Consider the following 18,037-nt stretch of genomic DNA (forward strand, 5'->3'; position numbering starts at 1 on the left):
TGGAATCCAAATTTTTTATGAAACAATGTCGCAAAGTTCCTCTATCGATTAAAAAAGAAATGACGCAAATCGGTTCAGAAATCTCGGAGATTTCAGTGTACATAGGTAGAAAAACACAACTCCCTTTTTGAAAGTCGGTTAAAAAAGTAGCCTATGTTACTCCCTGGTCAATCCTCTAGTAGTCTGTGAAAATCCCGTCAAAATCGGTTCAGCCGTTCCGAAGATTAGCCTTTTCAAACAGACAGACAGACAGACAAAAATTTTAAAAACGTGTGATTCTGGTATAGTATCGTTCAAATAACCATATGACCTTAATATGCGGTAGTTATTTCGAAATTACAGACAGACACTCCAATTTTATTTATTAGTATAGATTCGCATATTAAAAGAGTAGGTAGGTAGGTACCTACGTAATATGCTATCCATATTTCACAGTTTAGACTTCAGATTAATTCCACATGAAGTTTCTAGCTATTAGATCTTAAACCCCCCCCACACACACAAAATAAAACGTGTTATTCCTCGTACGATGGTACGGAACCCCTCGTGTGCGAAGTTCGACTCGCACTTGACCGGGTTTTTGACAACAACATCCCTAAGTAAGTAGGTACACGAATTACGGATAGATTACGGAAACTTGTGCATATTTTGGACCAATTTCACTGAAGGACAAGGATGGTAGATTACTTAGATAGTTACAGTGTAACCTCACACAAGTATTCTAACATCGTTTGATAAAAACACTTAGGTACTTTTAAGATAAGAGATATAAGATTATAGTTATACAGTCTTATTCATAAAAATTTGTAGAAGCTTTATTAGCTTGTTATAAGCAAAGTTCTCAAAAACATGATTCATAAACGTTCAATAGTGCTAAAAGTGTTCAATAACGGCTACATAACTTATAACAGGCTGAACCCTACTATAAACCCTTATTAAAGAACAAGATGGCCGCAGTCTTGTCTTAACAGCTGATAATTTGTTTGGAAGTGAGGTTATTTTGTTTTGGTTGATTCTAGTGTCATTGCATTGTAATTATTATTTGTACGTTATTTATTCTGGATTCGAGAGGCTGTGGTAATTAACTAGAGTTGCAAGTTTTAATTGCCATAAGATGCTAGGGACGGACGTCGTGAAGTAGGTACCTAAAAAGTTCTACCTAATTTGGAAGTTTCTTTTCATGTAATCATTCTTTTACGTAGGTATGTGATTTCTTCTAACGTAAGAAATATGGCGGTGATGCAGCTCAGTACCTAACTACATAAACCGAGAAGGATTTGGGTAAAAAAAAGGGCTGGCTCATTTTTTGCGCAACGGATCAGCCTGGCTGTCAAGCGTGGAAATGCAGCCAGTATTCTTGGCACCATCATGATTTGTATAGTAATTAAATAAGGCTAGCTTTAAGTTTTATTGTAATATTTTCAATTTAAAAAAAAAAGGATTTTATTCCATGAATGTCCAGGTACTGTATCTAAATTCTAATACATACTTTTACCTAATACATCTTTTTTTTAAATAGTATAATAAAATCTAACGCTAATTTCTAAATTCCTTCCTGTTTCCATTTTTATAATTAAATAAATCTGAACAAAACTCCGAACGATAATACCTAACTATCCTCCAGAACTCAGACAATTGACCGAAATTCGAAAACAAATGTCACACCTGCGTCACTTTTCTGTGTAGAGCCCAGTTTTTTTGCAATTTTGTCTATGAATTCATCAGAACGACAACATAACAAAGCGAAACTAGCCTATAGCGAGAATTTAGTTGTGAGAGGTTTATTGAACCTTTATGAATAAAGAAAGTTATGAAACGTTTAATAGGCCTAATGAGCATTTTAGCTAATGAACGTTTTAAACCTATATTAAGGGATTTTTATGAATAAGACTGATAATGTTTACCAATGTAGGTATCGTCAAGATATTAAACAGGTGTTTATGACAATAGCAGGTAGTAACTCGGTAGGTACATCATTCGTTTGAATAATATTGGAATTAGGTACCTATTGTCTGTTCTCATCTTTACAAATTGTACCAAAGAGACAAGGACGGGTGATTTTTCTCTCCAAAGATTAGTATAAAATAAAAGGAAAAATGCGAAAACTCTACAATATAGTTTTGGTGGTCGCAATAATGGTGGTAGTTGCTTTACTTGTTTTATACCTTGTATTTGGAACGTAAGTGAATTAATTTAAATAAATAAATTATTGATAAGGTATAATTACTGGCTAATTATGACTAATTAATTATTACTGTGGGTGGGTGGGTAACTTTTCGGGGTAATGTGCGATCTAAGAAATTAAAATATATCTCTTGCTTTAATGGAAAAGGAAAATATCGTGAAAAAAACAACCAAGTGCGAGTCGGACTCGCGCACCGAGGGTTCTGTACTCGAGTATTTTTTCGACATTTTGTACAATAAATCAAAATCTATAATTCATAAAAATAAATAAAAATCTGTTTTAGAATTTACAAGTAGTTACTTACTTTCATATGATATAGTACTTGGTATAGTTATCTTACTTTGAAAATTTAAATTTAATTTTTTTAATGATGTAACCACAAATACATGGTTTTCGGATTTATTTCTTTACTTTTGCTATAAGACCTACCTACCTGTCAAATTTCATGATTCTAGGGCAACGGGAAGTACGTACCCTATAGCTTTTCTTGACAGACGCGACGGACGGACGGACGGATAGACAGACAGACAACAAAGTGATCCTATAAGGGTTCCGTTTTTTTTTTACTTGGGCGGGGAGGGACAACACACGCACAACAGACGGAAACGTTTAAGTGCGGAAACCAGCCCAGAGAGAAGAAGAAGAGAAGAAGGGTTCCGTTTTTCTTTTTGAGGTACGGGACCCTAAAAACCTGCATGCCTGAGAGTTCACCATATGATAGTGATCCCTTTGTGTGAAATCTGCCAATCCGGCTGCTGCGTGGAGCATTCACTATGGCCTCAAACCTTTCTCATTTTTATATTAGAGGAGAACCGTGCTCAGTACCTACGGTGCCTCCTCGGCGCAGTGGTAAGGGCCTTATTATAAGGACAAGGGTCTTATTAGTGGGGGATTTGGGGTCCGATTCCCGGCAGGGGTTTGGAAATTTATAATTTGTAAGTCTCTGGTCTGGTCTGGTGGAAGGTGTCAGCCCTGGCTACCACACTATCGACATAGCCGTGCCGCCAGGCGATTTAGCGTTCCGGCACGATGCCGTGTAGAAACCAAAGGGTTCAATAAAACTTCCAGGTTAGCCAGCTCCCATCTTGGACTGCATTATCAGTTACCACCAAGAGAGATTGCAGTCAAGGGCTCACTTGTTTCTGAATCTATACTAATAAATAAAATTGGAGTGTCTGTCTGTAATTTCGAAATAACTACCTCATATTAAGCTCAAATGGTTATTTGAACGGTACCAACACTGAATCACACGTTTTTAAAATTTTTGTCTGTCTGTCTGTCTGTCTGTCTGTCTGTCTGTCTGTCTGTTTGAAAAGGCTAATCTTCGGAACGGCTGGACCGATTTTGACGGGGTTTTCACAGACAAGTAGAGGATTGATCAGGGAGTAAAATAGGCTACTTTTTTAACCGACTTTCAAAAAGGGAGTTGTGTTTTTCTTCCTATGTACACCGAAATCTCCGAGATTTCTGAACCGATTTGCGTAATTTTTTTTTTAATCGATAGAGGAACTTTGTGACAACGGGATTTCAGACCCTAAATCCACGCGGGCGAAGCTGCGGGCATCAGCTAGTAAGAAATAAGATAAGATAGGGCCGGCGATACTTTGAGGTGATGATAACAATGATTAGTTTATTCAATGATGATATCTCTGACGTAGTGGTGAACACTATGGCCTTATAACCATAATAGGTCTCGCGTTCGATTCCCAGTAGGCGCAGTCTAGAAAGTTATGATTACTAAATTGCTTCTACCCGGAATTAGGGGCTTCGGTTGTGGCTAATGACCACCATTCCGGCAAGCAAGTGATTAAGCATTAGAAACCAATTTTATTACGTGCGGCTTTGAAATACCGCCATATTCCTTCCCGGCTAACCTTTCATCTTAGAATACATTATCGGTAATCACTTATCACCAGGTACGATCGTAGTCAATGTCTAACTTGTGTCTGAATGTTTATATTTCGATGGAATCGCTGCAGTAAACAAATAAACAAGCATATATTGTGGAAATATCGATAAAATGGCTATGAATATTGTTTTATACTTAGTAGGTAAACTGTCTATCCTTGAATCGGGGAAGATCCATTTAATGGCATGCAAAAATGTATTTAAATACTCGTAGGTATTTTGCTCAATGCCGAGTATTAATGTACTACTAAACTCACAGATATCTTTATGTACTAATTAACCTTATTACCTATAACTACTACATACGCATCATATCGCTATCATCAAAAACTTGTTCAGTTAGTTTTAATAATTTTATACCAACTAGCTTATTCCCGCGACTTCGTCCGCGAGGGCTACACTAATTTCAAACGCCGATTTTGCCCCCTTAGAGCCTTTGCACACCACGTTTTTAAAACGCGCCGTTGACGCGCGTTTGTAGCGATACAGTCGCGATACGCACGCGAGTCAGACGCAGCCTGTAGACCTTTGCACACCTGTATAAATTCTAACACGCGTTTGAATCGATACAGACGCGCGTGTGTAGCAATACAGACGCGCGTGTGTAGCAATACAGACGCGATGCAAACGCGTGTGTGTATCGATACTGACGCGCCGGTGTCGCGCGTTTAAATCTATTCAAACGCGATGCTAACGCGCGTGTGTATTGATAAAAACGATAACAAACTGCTCTGTAGGATAAAAGCGCACCGTCGACGCATGTTTCTAAAACGCGCGTCAACGGCGCGTCAGACGCGCGTGTGTATCGATACAAACGACAAAAAACTGCTCTATAGGATAAAAGCGCGCCGTTGACGCACGTTTCTAAAACGCGCATCAACGGCGCGTTTAAAAAACGTGGTGTACAAAGGCCCTTAGGGTCTTTAAAAATTAGGAATTTTAAAAATTTTTGCTTAGCGGATGTCTACGTCATATTAATAGCTATCTGCATGTCAAATTCCAGCCCATTCAGTTCCTTGACCTTGAGTCAAGAGTGAATAGGTATCGTCTAGCTAGGCAAGCGCACTCCATCTTAGGCTGCATCATCACTTGCTAGCAGGTCTGATTGCAGCCAAGCGCTAGTCTATAAATTAAAAAAAAAATTGTCTAGGCATGCGGTTAAACGGCCGCGGCAGGGCAAAATACGCTGAGTGATAGATAATAGATCAACCATGATAATAATGAATAAAAAGTTCTCCATTTACAGGGTTGAGCTAGGCCGCATAGATGGGAAGCCAAAATTGATCATAGATCATGATGGAGGTGCTGATGATGCCATGGCAATATTCATGGCTTTGTTGTATGAAAAATATTATAATGGGTGAGTAAATTGTACCAAAAAGAATGTCTATCAATATATCTTCTTTGTGATATAAAATGAGAAACCATGGAGACACTAAGGAACTATAATAATTATCATTAAAATATATCATCAACATACAGTTAAAAAAATCTTGATCTATATTATATGAGTTCTTAGGTCCTAGGTTCCTAGGTCTCGAGTCGAGACACTTGCAGTTTTGCACGTAGATTTTTTTTATATTGGTCAAGCTAGAAACTAGCAAACCAAGACGTAATATACGTGACACAAGTTAAATTGAAAACCTCCTTAACAGGGCTCTTTCCGTCACTTACTCCATACAATCGTAGCCCCAATTTCATCTGAATATTAAGCAATTAAAGTCCATTAAATGAAGACACATTCTAGAAACTAATATCTGTGCCTGTGGTGTTTTAGATTTTTCAAAAAATATATAGTTTTAAAATTACAGGGGCTCAAAGATTTGTATGTGAATTTCTAAGACCGCGACCGAAACCGAATATTTTAACGGAAATCTGGAAAACCACAAGATATTAGTTCCCGGAACGTTTCTACAAAATTCCATTGAGTATGATTGGTTAGTATTCCAATGAGAGACGAACTACGTTTGTATGGAGCGAGTGACGGAGAGACCCCTCTTAATTAGGTTTGGCAATGATCTATTTTGTTATCACTTTTAGGCCAGAAGTATTAGCGCTAACAACAACTCACGGAAACGTCGGTGAAGAACAAACATACAATAACTCTCAGAGAATCCTCAGCGTTGCTAATAGAAGGGATGTAAGTATTATTTTAATGCTAGAAACACACATACAAACACACTTTCGCATTAATAATATTAGTATGGATTACTAAGATTAATTTTAAACTCTTTTTTCCAATAGCTAAATCGAAATCGATGTCTAACTGGGTAAACTGGTAAGGTTTAATAGTAATAAAATTATTATGAACTAACTTAATTCCACGACTTCGTCCGCGTGGATTACACAAATTTGAAACCCCTATTTTACCCCCTTGGGGGTTGAATTTTAATACATCTTTTCTTAGCAGATGTCTACGTCATAATAGCTATCTGCAAGTCGAATTTCAGCCCGATCCGTCCAGTAGTTTGAGCTGTGTGTTAATAAATCAGTCAGTCAGTTTTTCTTTTTTAACCCCCGACCCAAAAAGAGGGGTGCTATAAGTTTGACGTGTGTATCTGTGTACCTGTCTGTGGCATCGTAGCTCCTAAACTAATGAACCGATTTTAATTTAGTTTTTTTTTTTGTTTGAAAGGTGGCTTGATCGAGAGTGTTCTTAGCTTTAATCCAAGAAAATCGGTTCAGCCGTTTGAAAGTTATCAGCACTTTTCTAGTTACTTTAACCTTCACTTGTCGGGGGTGTCATAAATTTTTAATTTACACTTGTATACCTATATTTAGACTAGCTTATACCCGCAACTTCGTATCGCCGTGAATAACAAAAAATTCAAACCCTTATTTTGCCCCCAGGATTTAAATTTTCACAAATCCTTCTTTCTTAGCGGATGTCTCCGCTATAATATCTGCCTGCCAGCCTGATCCGTCAAATACTGAACTGTTCGTCCATTTTCCGTCACCTCAGTCACCAATTCCTTATATATTTAGATACTTACTTAGGTAAGTATCTAAATATATAAGTAATTGTATTTAGATACAATTTGATTTATTTTTGTTTAACTTTATTAGATTAAAAAAAAGGGTTTATTTCTAGGTGCCTATATTCAGAGGTAGTGCCGAGGCCTTAATTTCCGGCGTCCCAATGGACTACTATTTTGGTGTTGATGGTCTTGGAGACAACAACTTTACGAAGACTTTTATGGCCATTGCTGCAAAGAAAGAACACGCAGTATTCAGCTTAATTAACCTTTCCAAGAAATATAAAGGTATGTGTATCTGCGCATGTTTTTAAGGGTCCGTACCTCAAAAAGAAAAAAGGAAACCTTATACACTTTCATCACTTCGTTGTCTGTCTGTCTTCGTGTCAAGGAAGACCTCTTGATTTGCGCTGACCGCATAAACTATAGACCGTATTAGGTATCGACTTTTTAGGTATAGCTATTTATTAATTTGGTTTACTACGAATATACTTCTGAAATACCTAATATAACAACATTAAAGAACCTTTAAAACATTAACCTTTAACATTAACTTTTAATTATTTTATAAATACTTCGTCCGCATTAGTTTCATATTATGTTAAGTAGGTAGTAGAGATGTGGATTTAAAACTAAACCATTAAGTATGAAAATGTTTTCTATGGTCCATTTAGGAAATATTATGCAAAATGCAAAACTTAATGATTAAAGTCGTCCGCTTTAAACGTCTGCGTGATTTAAAAACTTAATTTACATAATTAATTATATTAGTCATCATATTCTGTTTTATTAAAATGATTGATAATAATATAATTCAGACCGAATTAAATCATAAATCATAAACTTTATTGCAAACTTGTAATACGTAACTATACTTAGGTACGTGTCTACTTTTATAAAAGATCTTTTTATTTTCCGGTCCGGTCGAAATCACTGAACTAGTCAGTGGTTATGATATTATCATATTCAGAAGTACTTTGTAATTAAATGCTTTATTTATTACTAGCTGATGCCCACGACTTCGTTCGCGTGGATGTAAGTTTTTTAAAAATCCCGTGGGAACTCTATGATTTTCCGGGATAAAAGTAGCCTATGTGCTATTCCAGGGTATAATCTATCTCCACTCTAAATTTGAGCCCAATCCGTCCAGTAGTTTTTGCGAGAAGGAGTAACAAACATACACACACACACACACACACATACACATACACACAAACTTTCACCTTTATAATATTAGTGTGATAGTGTGATTAGTGTGAAGTGTGATTAGTGTGATAATTTATGTGAGTACACCGATTTCTACGAGATTCCTGAAGTCTAAGCCAATGAAATTTTTTTACAGATAAGCTGGTGGTAATTGCTCTGGGTTCCCTCACCAACATTGCACTAGCAATCCGAATCGATCCAGACTTCGTATCAAGACTATCGCAGCTTTATGTTGCAGCTGGACATATTTACGGTATTGTTTTTTTTTAATTTAGTAATATCTCAAAGTGAATGCTTATGATACGGTAAGGTACCCGGCAGCAAATTACTGTACATCGACCTTAGAAAGAGATAGCGGTTTCGTAGAGCGCTGTCTCTGTCCGACCTTTAGAAAGAGATAGCGGTTTCGTAGAGCGCTGTCTCTGTCGTTGAGACCGACAAAACGTCAGACGGAGACGACGCTCTATGAAGCCGAAATCACTTTCTGAAGGTCCGATGTACAAGATTTTCTGTCGGCTACTGTAAGTAATGGTATGGTTTATGGAATCACCTCAATATTTGTATGCATGTAGCAGCTAAGGGCCAGTGGCGTTTACATGATTCGAAGTGAGTGTAGGCAGGCATAAGGCTCGTCATCCACTTAAGTGAAATGGAGCAGAGTTAGTGTACATCGACCTTTAGAAAGAGATAGTGGTTTCGTAGAGCATTGTCTCTGTCAATGAGACCGACAAAACGTCAGATACGTATGAGTGACAGAGACAATGTTCTACGAAGCCGAAATCCCTTTCTGAAGGTCCGATGTACCACGAAATTTCAAGATTTCCTGCCGGTTACTGTAAGTTACGGTATGGTTTATAGAATTACCTCGATATCTGTATGATACCAGCTAAAGGCCAGTGTTGTGTACCTACATGGATCGTGAGTAAGAAATCGTGGAAGTGAGAAAAGTGGTACCTTGTTTCAGGTGAAAATTTCACCGAGCCAGAGTTCAACGCTGCCATGGACGTAGAAGCATATCACATAGTAGTTAACAGTGGAGATCCAGATAAATTGACCATCATACCATACTCTCAGATCCTCACTTACCAAATTATAAGTAAGGTAGGCACTAATAATGAGATTGTTGTTTGTTATAGTTAAAACTCTTATCTAGTCAAAACTACTTATAATTTTATCTAGTAAAAACTGCGTTGGTCAAATTAAGGAACTCTTTGCTGGAATAATTTGTCATTCAATTCATAAATAATGCATATAAGATAAGATTAGGTCAAATGTGGTCCGGAGTACCCCTGTCACATATTCTACGCAGTCTTTTCTGTCTTGTAAAGTTGGTTATACCTAGTTACATCTTTTAATTATGGTGTGGTTTCACCCTATGATTTTATAGTATTATGAATACTCAGCCCCACTACTAAAACTCTGCACTCCGTCCGTCCATCTATCTGACTGCATCTTGGCTCCCGGGCTGTATCTCGTGAAGGTAGAGAGATAGATAGATAAAAATTTAATTGCACACAAAACGTGAAATTGTCCCATCTTCGGCTCCGAGATTTAATATTTTTCACTTGTAAGTAGTCTTCGCTACGCTTCAACCCACTCGCACGTAGTTTAGCTATATAAGAAAGAAAGAGATAGCATGCTCCCTACTTTCTTAGCAGCCATGCCGGCTACAGGCGTCATTCGTTTTCGTGCGCGCGCGACTACCGCACGTAGTAAAAGATAATAAAAATAATAAAAAAATAAAATATTTCTCAAATTAATTACCATGCCGAAAAGAAGGCGCATAGCACTGTGCATAAGCATAGCATAAGGAAAAAAAATGGCATAAAAAGATTACAAAATATGAAGAAAAATTACGACGCCAGCATTACGGATCGGATAGTGAAGGTATGTACGAAAAAGTTATTCTTTTTGTTTCCATGCTGGCTATTTCTTGGCTACTTATAGCAATGATATCTCTGATCTACTACGTGATATTAGACCGTAGATTAAAAAAAAAAAAAAAAACAAAACGGCTTCGAGTCAATACGAGATATTGACCAATAGCAATATATTATGAGTCAATACGAGATATTGACCCATAGCAATATATTATGAGTCAATACGAGATATTGACCCATAGCAATATATTATGAGTCAATACGAGATATTGACCCATAGCAATATATTATGAGTCAATACGAGATATTGACCTATAGCAATATATTATGAGTTAATACGAGATATTAACCCTTCTTTTATTTATTTATCTTTTCAACTTTCCCCGGTCCCCGCAACCAACAGCACGACCGCTACCTTCTGTCGTGGAAATTCCACACAGGGCTGACTCGATTGAGCCAGAAGTATGGGGCGTGGAGCCCCCGCCATCACCACCTGCGGCGGCGGCAGCACTACAGTACCCGATCTGACAGAGGTTACAAATGCACCCCCTAGTGCCGACTAGAACTCTTACTCGCTTTAGGGGATTTCGAGAGCCTCCTTAAAGAGGGACTAAAAAAGGAGGTAAGGGGCGAATTATTAAAAAAAAAAAATGCTTATTTCCAAAAATCTGTCCCCTGCTGAAGCCCTCCGTGTTCAATCCAGAAATTAGCGCAATGCTAACAGAGTCGGCCCGGAATAGAGATTCCCGTGTTTTAAAAAAAGCAAAACCAGCTGGCATGTGCTTTTACAGTACTCAGCAAGACAATGTCGGACATGCTGACTAAACAAATAGAAGCACCGGCGATTCTGAAAAATCTTGCAGATGCGGGTAAATTGATTGCTGACTCCCATTATTTAGAATCTGAAACCAGACGCTCACTCGTGACGCCTATGGTCGACAGAAAAATTGGTTGATTTCATCAAGTCTTCACGGGGCATCCAGAAGACGGGGAAACTTATCCAATCTTCAGCCACATCAAGTGATTTAAACTTCAAGCCCTCCCTGCCGCGCACACACTCGAACTACCGCGGCGGACGTCAGCCGACCCGCGGCAGGGGGGCCAAATTCACGCCGACGCAAGTTTACCAGCGCCGTTCAACAGCGTACCAACCACAGCCGGTTTGCAGCGGGCAGCGAGCGTCAACGCCGCCACCATCGACGTCTCGACGTCACAAGCAGTCGTGGCTGGCGAAGCAGAAACGATAAGTTCCCAGGTACATGCGGGTCGTTTAAAATTTTTCATGAGAGCTTGGAAAAATATTACTAATGATGAAGCTGTTCTTAATAGCATTTCTGGGTATAAAATTCCATTCACCGAGTACCAAATCAGGACCCAACATCTTATCCAAAAATATCTATTCCTAATAATAATAATAATAATGAGTTTAATTTTTTCTCAAGCAATTCGTAGATGTGAACCGTGTAAGGGCCAATTTGTTTCAAGGTATTTTTCTGGTCCCTAAAAGTAACGGTGAAAAACGTATTATTTAAAATTAAAAAAAAAAAAAAAGCTTAATAAGTTTGTAAATATAAGTCACTTCAAAATGGAAGATATTAGGACTGCAATTAAGTTAATGACCAAAAATTCTTATATAGTAAACCTAGACCGCAAAGAAGCTTATTTTTTGGTACCAATACACAGAAATCACACAAAATATTTAAGATTTTTTTTTTTTTGAGGATACTCTTTACGAGTTCTTGGTTTTACTTTTTGGCTTAAGATCGTTGACACGGCTTTGGTCATTTTTGAGCCATTTTGCCGCTTCATATTTTGTTAAACACTGCATTTACGTAAAATATATTCATACTACATTGTAGAATATTTCCTGTTTTATTAAATTGGAAGAAAATATTTCCCAATTTATTTTTGTTTTTTATTTTATGGCCTGAAATATCAAAAGACTATTAGTGATATTGGGTTTCGTCTCATCTTTGACATTCACTACATCAAAAGTTACTAGGTCAATTCATACAAAGACATATATTTTTTTTTAAAAAGATGATTGAACTAACAAAGTGACAGATTCAAAGTTTCAATTGGCATTTTTTAAATTAGAAAAATCCAAACCAAAAAAGTTATAATTTTATAAAATTATAGTCATGTAAAACTATCATTTAGGTGGATTATTTTTCTTTATTTATAAATAAAATTAAGTACTCATGAAAGTAAAACATATTTGCAATATATTTTATGAAGGGGTTAAAGAAAACATCTAAATTTAATTATTATTTGTTACCAAAAATAAACTTGAAATACACCATAAAGCTGCGCAAACATGCAGTAGGAATCGAACTAGGAAACTAGTATCGGTCGAGGCTTTTCCGAGAACGGACGTAACACTTGTTTTCTGAAAATTCTTTGAAAGTTTTCTGAAAGTTTTTTGAAAATTCTTATTGGATTATTTAGAATATACCTGAAATTGTAGTACGACTATCACATCTCAATACTAGGTATTTTTTAATACTCGTAATTTTTTCTTACAGATAGTTTAAAACTTTTGTATATATAATATTTTCATTTTTGTGTTTTGCGTATGTAGTTAAGGATTATAGCTGTTGTAAAAATGTAATACATAATTTGAAGAACGAACTAGAGAATACCTATCAAATCTTATCGAACAAGACCATTCTGTACCCAACTAGGGTAAGACAGAGAATATGGCAGCTATGTATGTGTGTTTGTTTGTTTATCGATTCCCTCATTATTGCCAAACTACACATTAAATTTAATATAAATCCCGTCCCGTATGTTAGAGGCTATATTATGACGTCAAAACAAATCAATTTAGGAGATATAACCAACAAAAAACCAAGAAGTGTTGCGAATTTAGAAGTAATATGGAAAAAAAAAATGTAGATATGTCAAGAAAAAATTAACTTCAGACAGATGGCTAGAGTTTGATATCAAATTCATTATGCAGATTTTGAATATATATATAATTTATACATATAAAGATATACTTAATCATCTACGATGTATTTTTGGAAAAGGGACAGGGAAACCCATCCTCTTCATCGGTGCCTTTCCCTGGTGGTGGGTGTATTATCAGGCAAGCTTTCGCCAGGCAACAAGTCCCTCCATCAGCAATGAGTACAATTCTTGCATCCTTGTCGAATAGTACAAAATCCCAGTATACTTCTAGCTTTAAACTATGGTATGGTATGGCTATTGCAATACTAAAAGTTTAGATCCTTTTGATATTCAGGTTTATGACTTACTGGACTTCCTAGCAGATTGCTTAAGGAATGTATCCTCTTATGGTTCACTAAATAATCGTCGTTCAGCTTTATCTCTTATTTCCATAAATAAGGTGGGCCAAGATGAACGAGTAAAGAGGGTTTCTCAAGGGTGTTTTTAAAATTAAACCAACCTTTCCTAAGTAGGATACCACTTGGGATCCAAATGTAGTTCTTAATTACCTTGCAAACTTATACCCAAATAGCTCTCTTAGTTTGGAACAACTCACTAAAAAGCTAGTAGTGCTACTAGCCTTGTCTACTGGACAAAGATGTCAGACATTAACGTTAATTAGGATCCCAAATATTAAAATGAGCAGTGAAAGGATTGTTATAACGATTACCGATATTATTAAAACTTCAGGGATAGGCCAATCACAACCGAGACTTGACCTCCCTTATTTTATACAACGGCCAAGCGTTTGCCCAGCGGATACACTAGTATCCTATATAACGATGACCTTCACCTGCAGATCTAGTCACGATGATAGACTTATACTTACTACTAAAAAACCCTTTCATCCTGCTTCGTCCCAAACCATTGGACGATGGATAAAACAAATTCTCACAGCTAGTGGCGTCGATACGGCAATATTTAGTGCTCATAGTACTCGACTTGCAACTGCTTCTGCTGCACTACGAGCAGGTGTCAGTGTCGATACTATAAGAAAGACTGCTACCTGGTCAGAGCAGTCAGCAACCTTTGCGAATTTTTATAATAGACCTTTGACTAACGATAATTTAGGTTTTGCTAATGCACTATTTAATGTTTCGCTTAATTAAGTTATTTTCTTTGTATGGAATACAGATTCAGGTTAATTTTTATGTTAATTTTCATAATAAATAACTACTTATTTTGTTTAATCTAGATTTGTTTTTCGGTTTAATATTTTGCCCTCCAACATTTCCATTTGCTCTGAACATCTTACAAGTGAAAAATATTAAATCTCGGAGCCGAAGATGGGACAATTAAATGATCAAACGAACTTACCAAGTGAAGTTCGATCTTGATTGTCCCATCTTCGGCGAAGAGATTTAAGGTCCCTCCCATCCCCGTCTATAATAATTATTTATTATTTACCCGAAACATCAACGTTGGAGGCCTTGTTATTCTCTAAACTAAATGACGCCTGTAGCCGGCATGGCTGCTAAGAAAGTAGGGAGCATGCTATCTCTTTCTTTCTTATATAGCTAAACTACGTGCGAGTGGGTTGAAGCGTAGCGAAGACTACTTACAAGTGAAAAATATTAAATCTCTTCGCCGAAGATGGGACAATCAAGATCGAACTTCACTTGGTAAGTTCGTTTGATCATTTAATAATCAACACAAAAGGAAGAAACAGAAAAACTAAAACAATTGCATGCAAAGGCGGCCTTATTGCTCAGAGCAATCTCCACCAGGCAACCTTTAGTGAAAGGAGAAACTAGGTGTGTTGGAAAGTATTTACTTAGTAGTAGTTGGGTGTAGTGCAAGTACTAGTTGAAATTTTCACAGATTGAATGATGATTTTAAAATTAAAAGTGGTATTTCTTGTACGATGGTACGGAACCCTTCTTGTGCGAGTCTAACTCGTGCTTGACCGATTTTTATTAATAACTAGCTGATGCCCGCGACTTCGTTCGCGTGGATGTAGTTTTTTTAAAAATCCCGTGGGAACTCTTTGATTTTCCGGGATAAAAAGTAGCCTATGTGCTAATCCAGAGTATAATCTATCTCCATTCTTAATTTCAGCCCAATCCGTCCAGTAGTTTTAGCGTGAAAGAGTAACAAACATACACACACACACACACACATACAAACTTTCGCCTTTATAATATTAGTGTGATATTTTCTTCTGCTTGATTCTAGGATTGGAGGGAGAATGTACTCGGGTCCATAAAAACTAAAATAATGCAAGCTCAGAACTCGTTTGAGAGGATATCATTCGCAAGCGACAGCTTTTGGAGCCTGCTGGACCCGTCAGCAATGGCAGTGGCTTTGAAAGAAACCGCTGTTGTGGAAGAAACTGTTTATACACACAACAGTATTATTTTATGCGGTAAGATTTTTACTTACTTATACCAGGGAATGCTTAACAGGGCTCTCTCCGTCACTTACTTTATACAATCGTAGTTCCAATTTCATTTAAATAATAAGTAACCGAAGTCCATGAAATTTTGCAGACATTCTAGAAACTAATATCTGTGCCTATGATGTTATAGATTTTTCTAAAAATATGTAGTTTCAAAATTACAGGAGCTCAAAGATTTGTATGTGAATTTTTAAGATCGCTTAACTTTGAAACCGAATATTTTAACAGAAATCTGGAAAACCACAGGCACAGATATTAGTTTCTAGAATATGTCTGCAAAATTTCATGGACTTTGGTTGCATAATATTCAAATGAAATTGGGACTACGGTTGTATGGAGTAAGTGACGGAGAGAACCCTGTTAACAGCACCATAGTATAAAAAGAGATACAGTAGTCCGACGTCCTTTGATCTCGTCGTAAATGAGGACCACGACTAGATACTTTTTAACATAATAAGTCCCTACCTACGAAGACTAGAGACTAGACGGCTTCGTCGAACTACTGTATGTTATCATCCATGATCATTTCTAGGGTTCCGTACCTCAAAAGCAAAAAATAACCCTTATAGGATCACTTAATTGTCTACCTGTCTGTCTGTCTGTCTATCTTAATTAAACAGTAATATTTCCTGTACGACGATGGTATGGACCCTTCATGTGGGAGTTCGTCTCGTATTTGACCAGTTTTTTTTCTACTTCACAGTATTGCTGATATAATGATTTTGACTATATTTTGTTAATGAAATTCTACTTAATTTGCAGGCGATCAGCGAGGTATAAATACAAATAATTTCACATCCAAGGAAGAGGCAAACGCACGCTTAATATTCCGAGTAAATAAGGAACCATACAAACAATTCCTATACAAATTGTTCTCCTCAGATTTAGAAAAGCTTTAATATTTTGAAAAAGTTTCAAGTATATTAATAAATAATAAAAAAGACAAACTATGAGAGTACCTTTAACTGTGAAGTAAATAAATAAAATATTGAAATGAAAACGTATTTTTATTTTTATTCAACGGCATTCATTGGTCATATTATTTCGATACTACAGGTGTAAATTAAAAATGTATAACACCCCCGACAAGTGAAGGTTACAGTAACTAGAAAAGAGCTGATAACTTTCAAACCGCTGAACGGATTTTCTTGGATTATAGCTAAGAACACTCTCGATCAAGTCGCCTTCCAAACAAAAAAAACTAAATTGAAATCGGTTCATTAGTAAATTTTAGGAGCTATGATGCCACAGACAGATACACAGATACACACGCCAAACTTATAACACCCGTCTTTTTGGGTCGGGGGTTAAAAATAAAACACTTCATAACTTCACACCAGGATGATGCTCTGTTTATCTGTATTTTTTACTCGCACGAAGAAAGTGCAGTTTTTAAATTGCGAAAATCACTGACTAGCAATCCTGTCCGAGTAGAATGTCCTTTATACTAGTTTTCGGGAATATTGAATGTATAATATTATTGTTCTAAATTGAGTTTCTGTTCAAATATAACACTACTCTTTGATGTGTCAGATATTGCTTTTTATGTCGGCAAGGCGTCCGTAATTTTTTTTAGCCGTAGTAATATATAGTACTAGCTTATGCCCGCGACTTCGTCCGCGTGGATTTAAATTTTCCAAAATCCCGTGGGAACTCTTTGATTTTCCGGGATAAAAAGTAGCCTATGTGCTAATCCAGGATAATATCTACCTCCATTCCAAATTTCAGCCAAATCCGTTCAGTAGTTTTTGCGTGAAGGAGTAACAAACATACACACACACACACACACATACAAACTTTCGCCTTTATAATATTAGTGTGATATAGTAGAATATACTTTTAACCATTTTTTTTAATTTGATACACAACACAATGTAAAATACACGTATCTTAGTAAATTAGTAAAGAATTTGGTTTTAGGATGTTGTTTTGAGATGCCGTTATTGATTTTATCTCTAGTTACTACTAAAATGAATAACTTATTGATGTCTACTATTATGCTTTGTTTATCAATATTATGGGACTTGAACAAGTACATAATATTATAACTTAGGCATAAGTCAAAAATAAGTGAGTATTTTGATTTGAAATTTTAATCTTTAACGGAATTAAAAACAATATTTTAAATAATAAGCCCCTTAATTACATTAGTCACACTAATACTATAAAGGCGAAAGTTTGTATGTGTGTGTGTGTGTGTGTGTGTGTGTATGTTTGTTACTCCTTCACGCAAAAACTACTGGACGGATTAGGCTGAAATTTTGAATGGAGATAGATTATACCCTGGATTAGCACATAGGCTACTTTTTATGCCGGAAAATCAAAGAGTTCCCACGGGATTTTTAAAAAACCTACATCCACGCGAACGAAGTCGCGGGCATCAGCTAGTACACAATAAAGTACAATCTATGTTACATAGGATTGTTCGCTATTAATTTGAGGGAAGCCCTCAGTTTTCGCTTTACCCGTCGTATAAGTAAACCTACAGTTACAATGTTATTCGGTATCTATTAATACTCGTACGTACTTCGCA

The 18,037-nt window shown here is 36.6% G+C and overlaps 1 protein-coding gene across 1 annotated transcript; it reads left to right on the forward strand.

Annotated features, from left to right (window-relative positions):
* Positions 1–1,968: 1,968 nt before the first annotated feature.
* Positions 1,969–16,493, forward strand: LOC123864659 (probable uridine nucleosidase 2). The gene is made up of 8 exons (XM_045905269.1): positions 1,969–2,179; positions 5,340–5,453; positions 6,134–6,233; positions 7,185–7,356; positions 8,411–8,527; positions 9,239–9,375; positions 15,282–15,471; positions 16,267–16,493. Exons 1-8 carry the CDS (start codon positions 2,097–2,099, stop codon positions 16,401–16,403), a joined length of 1,050 nt encoding a protein of 349 aa, XP_045761225.1. The 5' UTR covers positions 1,969–2,096; the 3' UTR covers positions 16,404–16,493.
* The last annotated feature ends 1,544 nt before the right edge of the window (positions 16,494–18,037 follow it).

The sequence above is a fragment of the Maniola jurtina genome, chromosome 4 (genome assembly GCF_905333055.1).
Source record: "Maniola jurtina chromosome 4, ilManJurt1.1, whole genome shotgun sequence".
NCBI lineage: Eukaryota > Metazoa > Arthropoda > Insecta > Lepidoptera > Nymphalidae > Maniola > Maniola jurtina.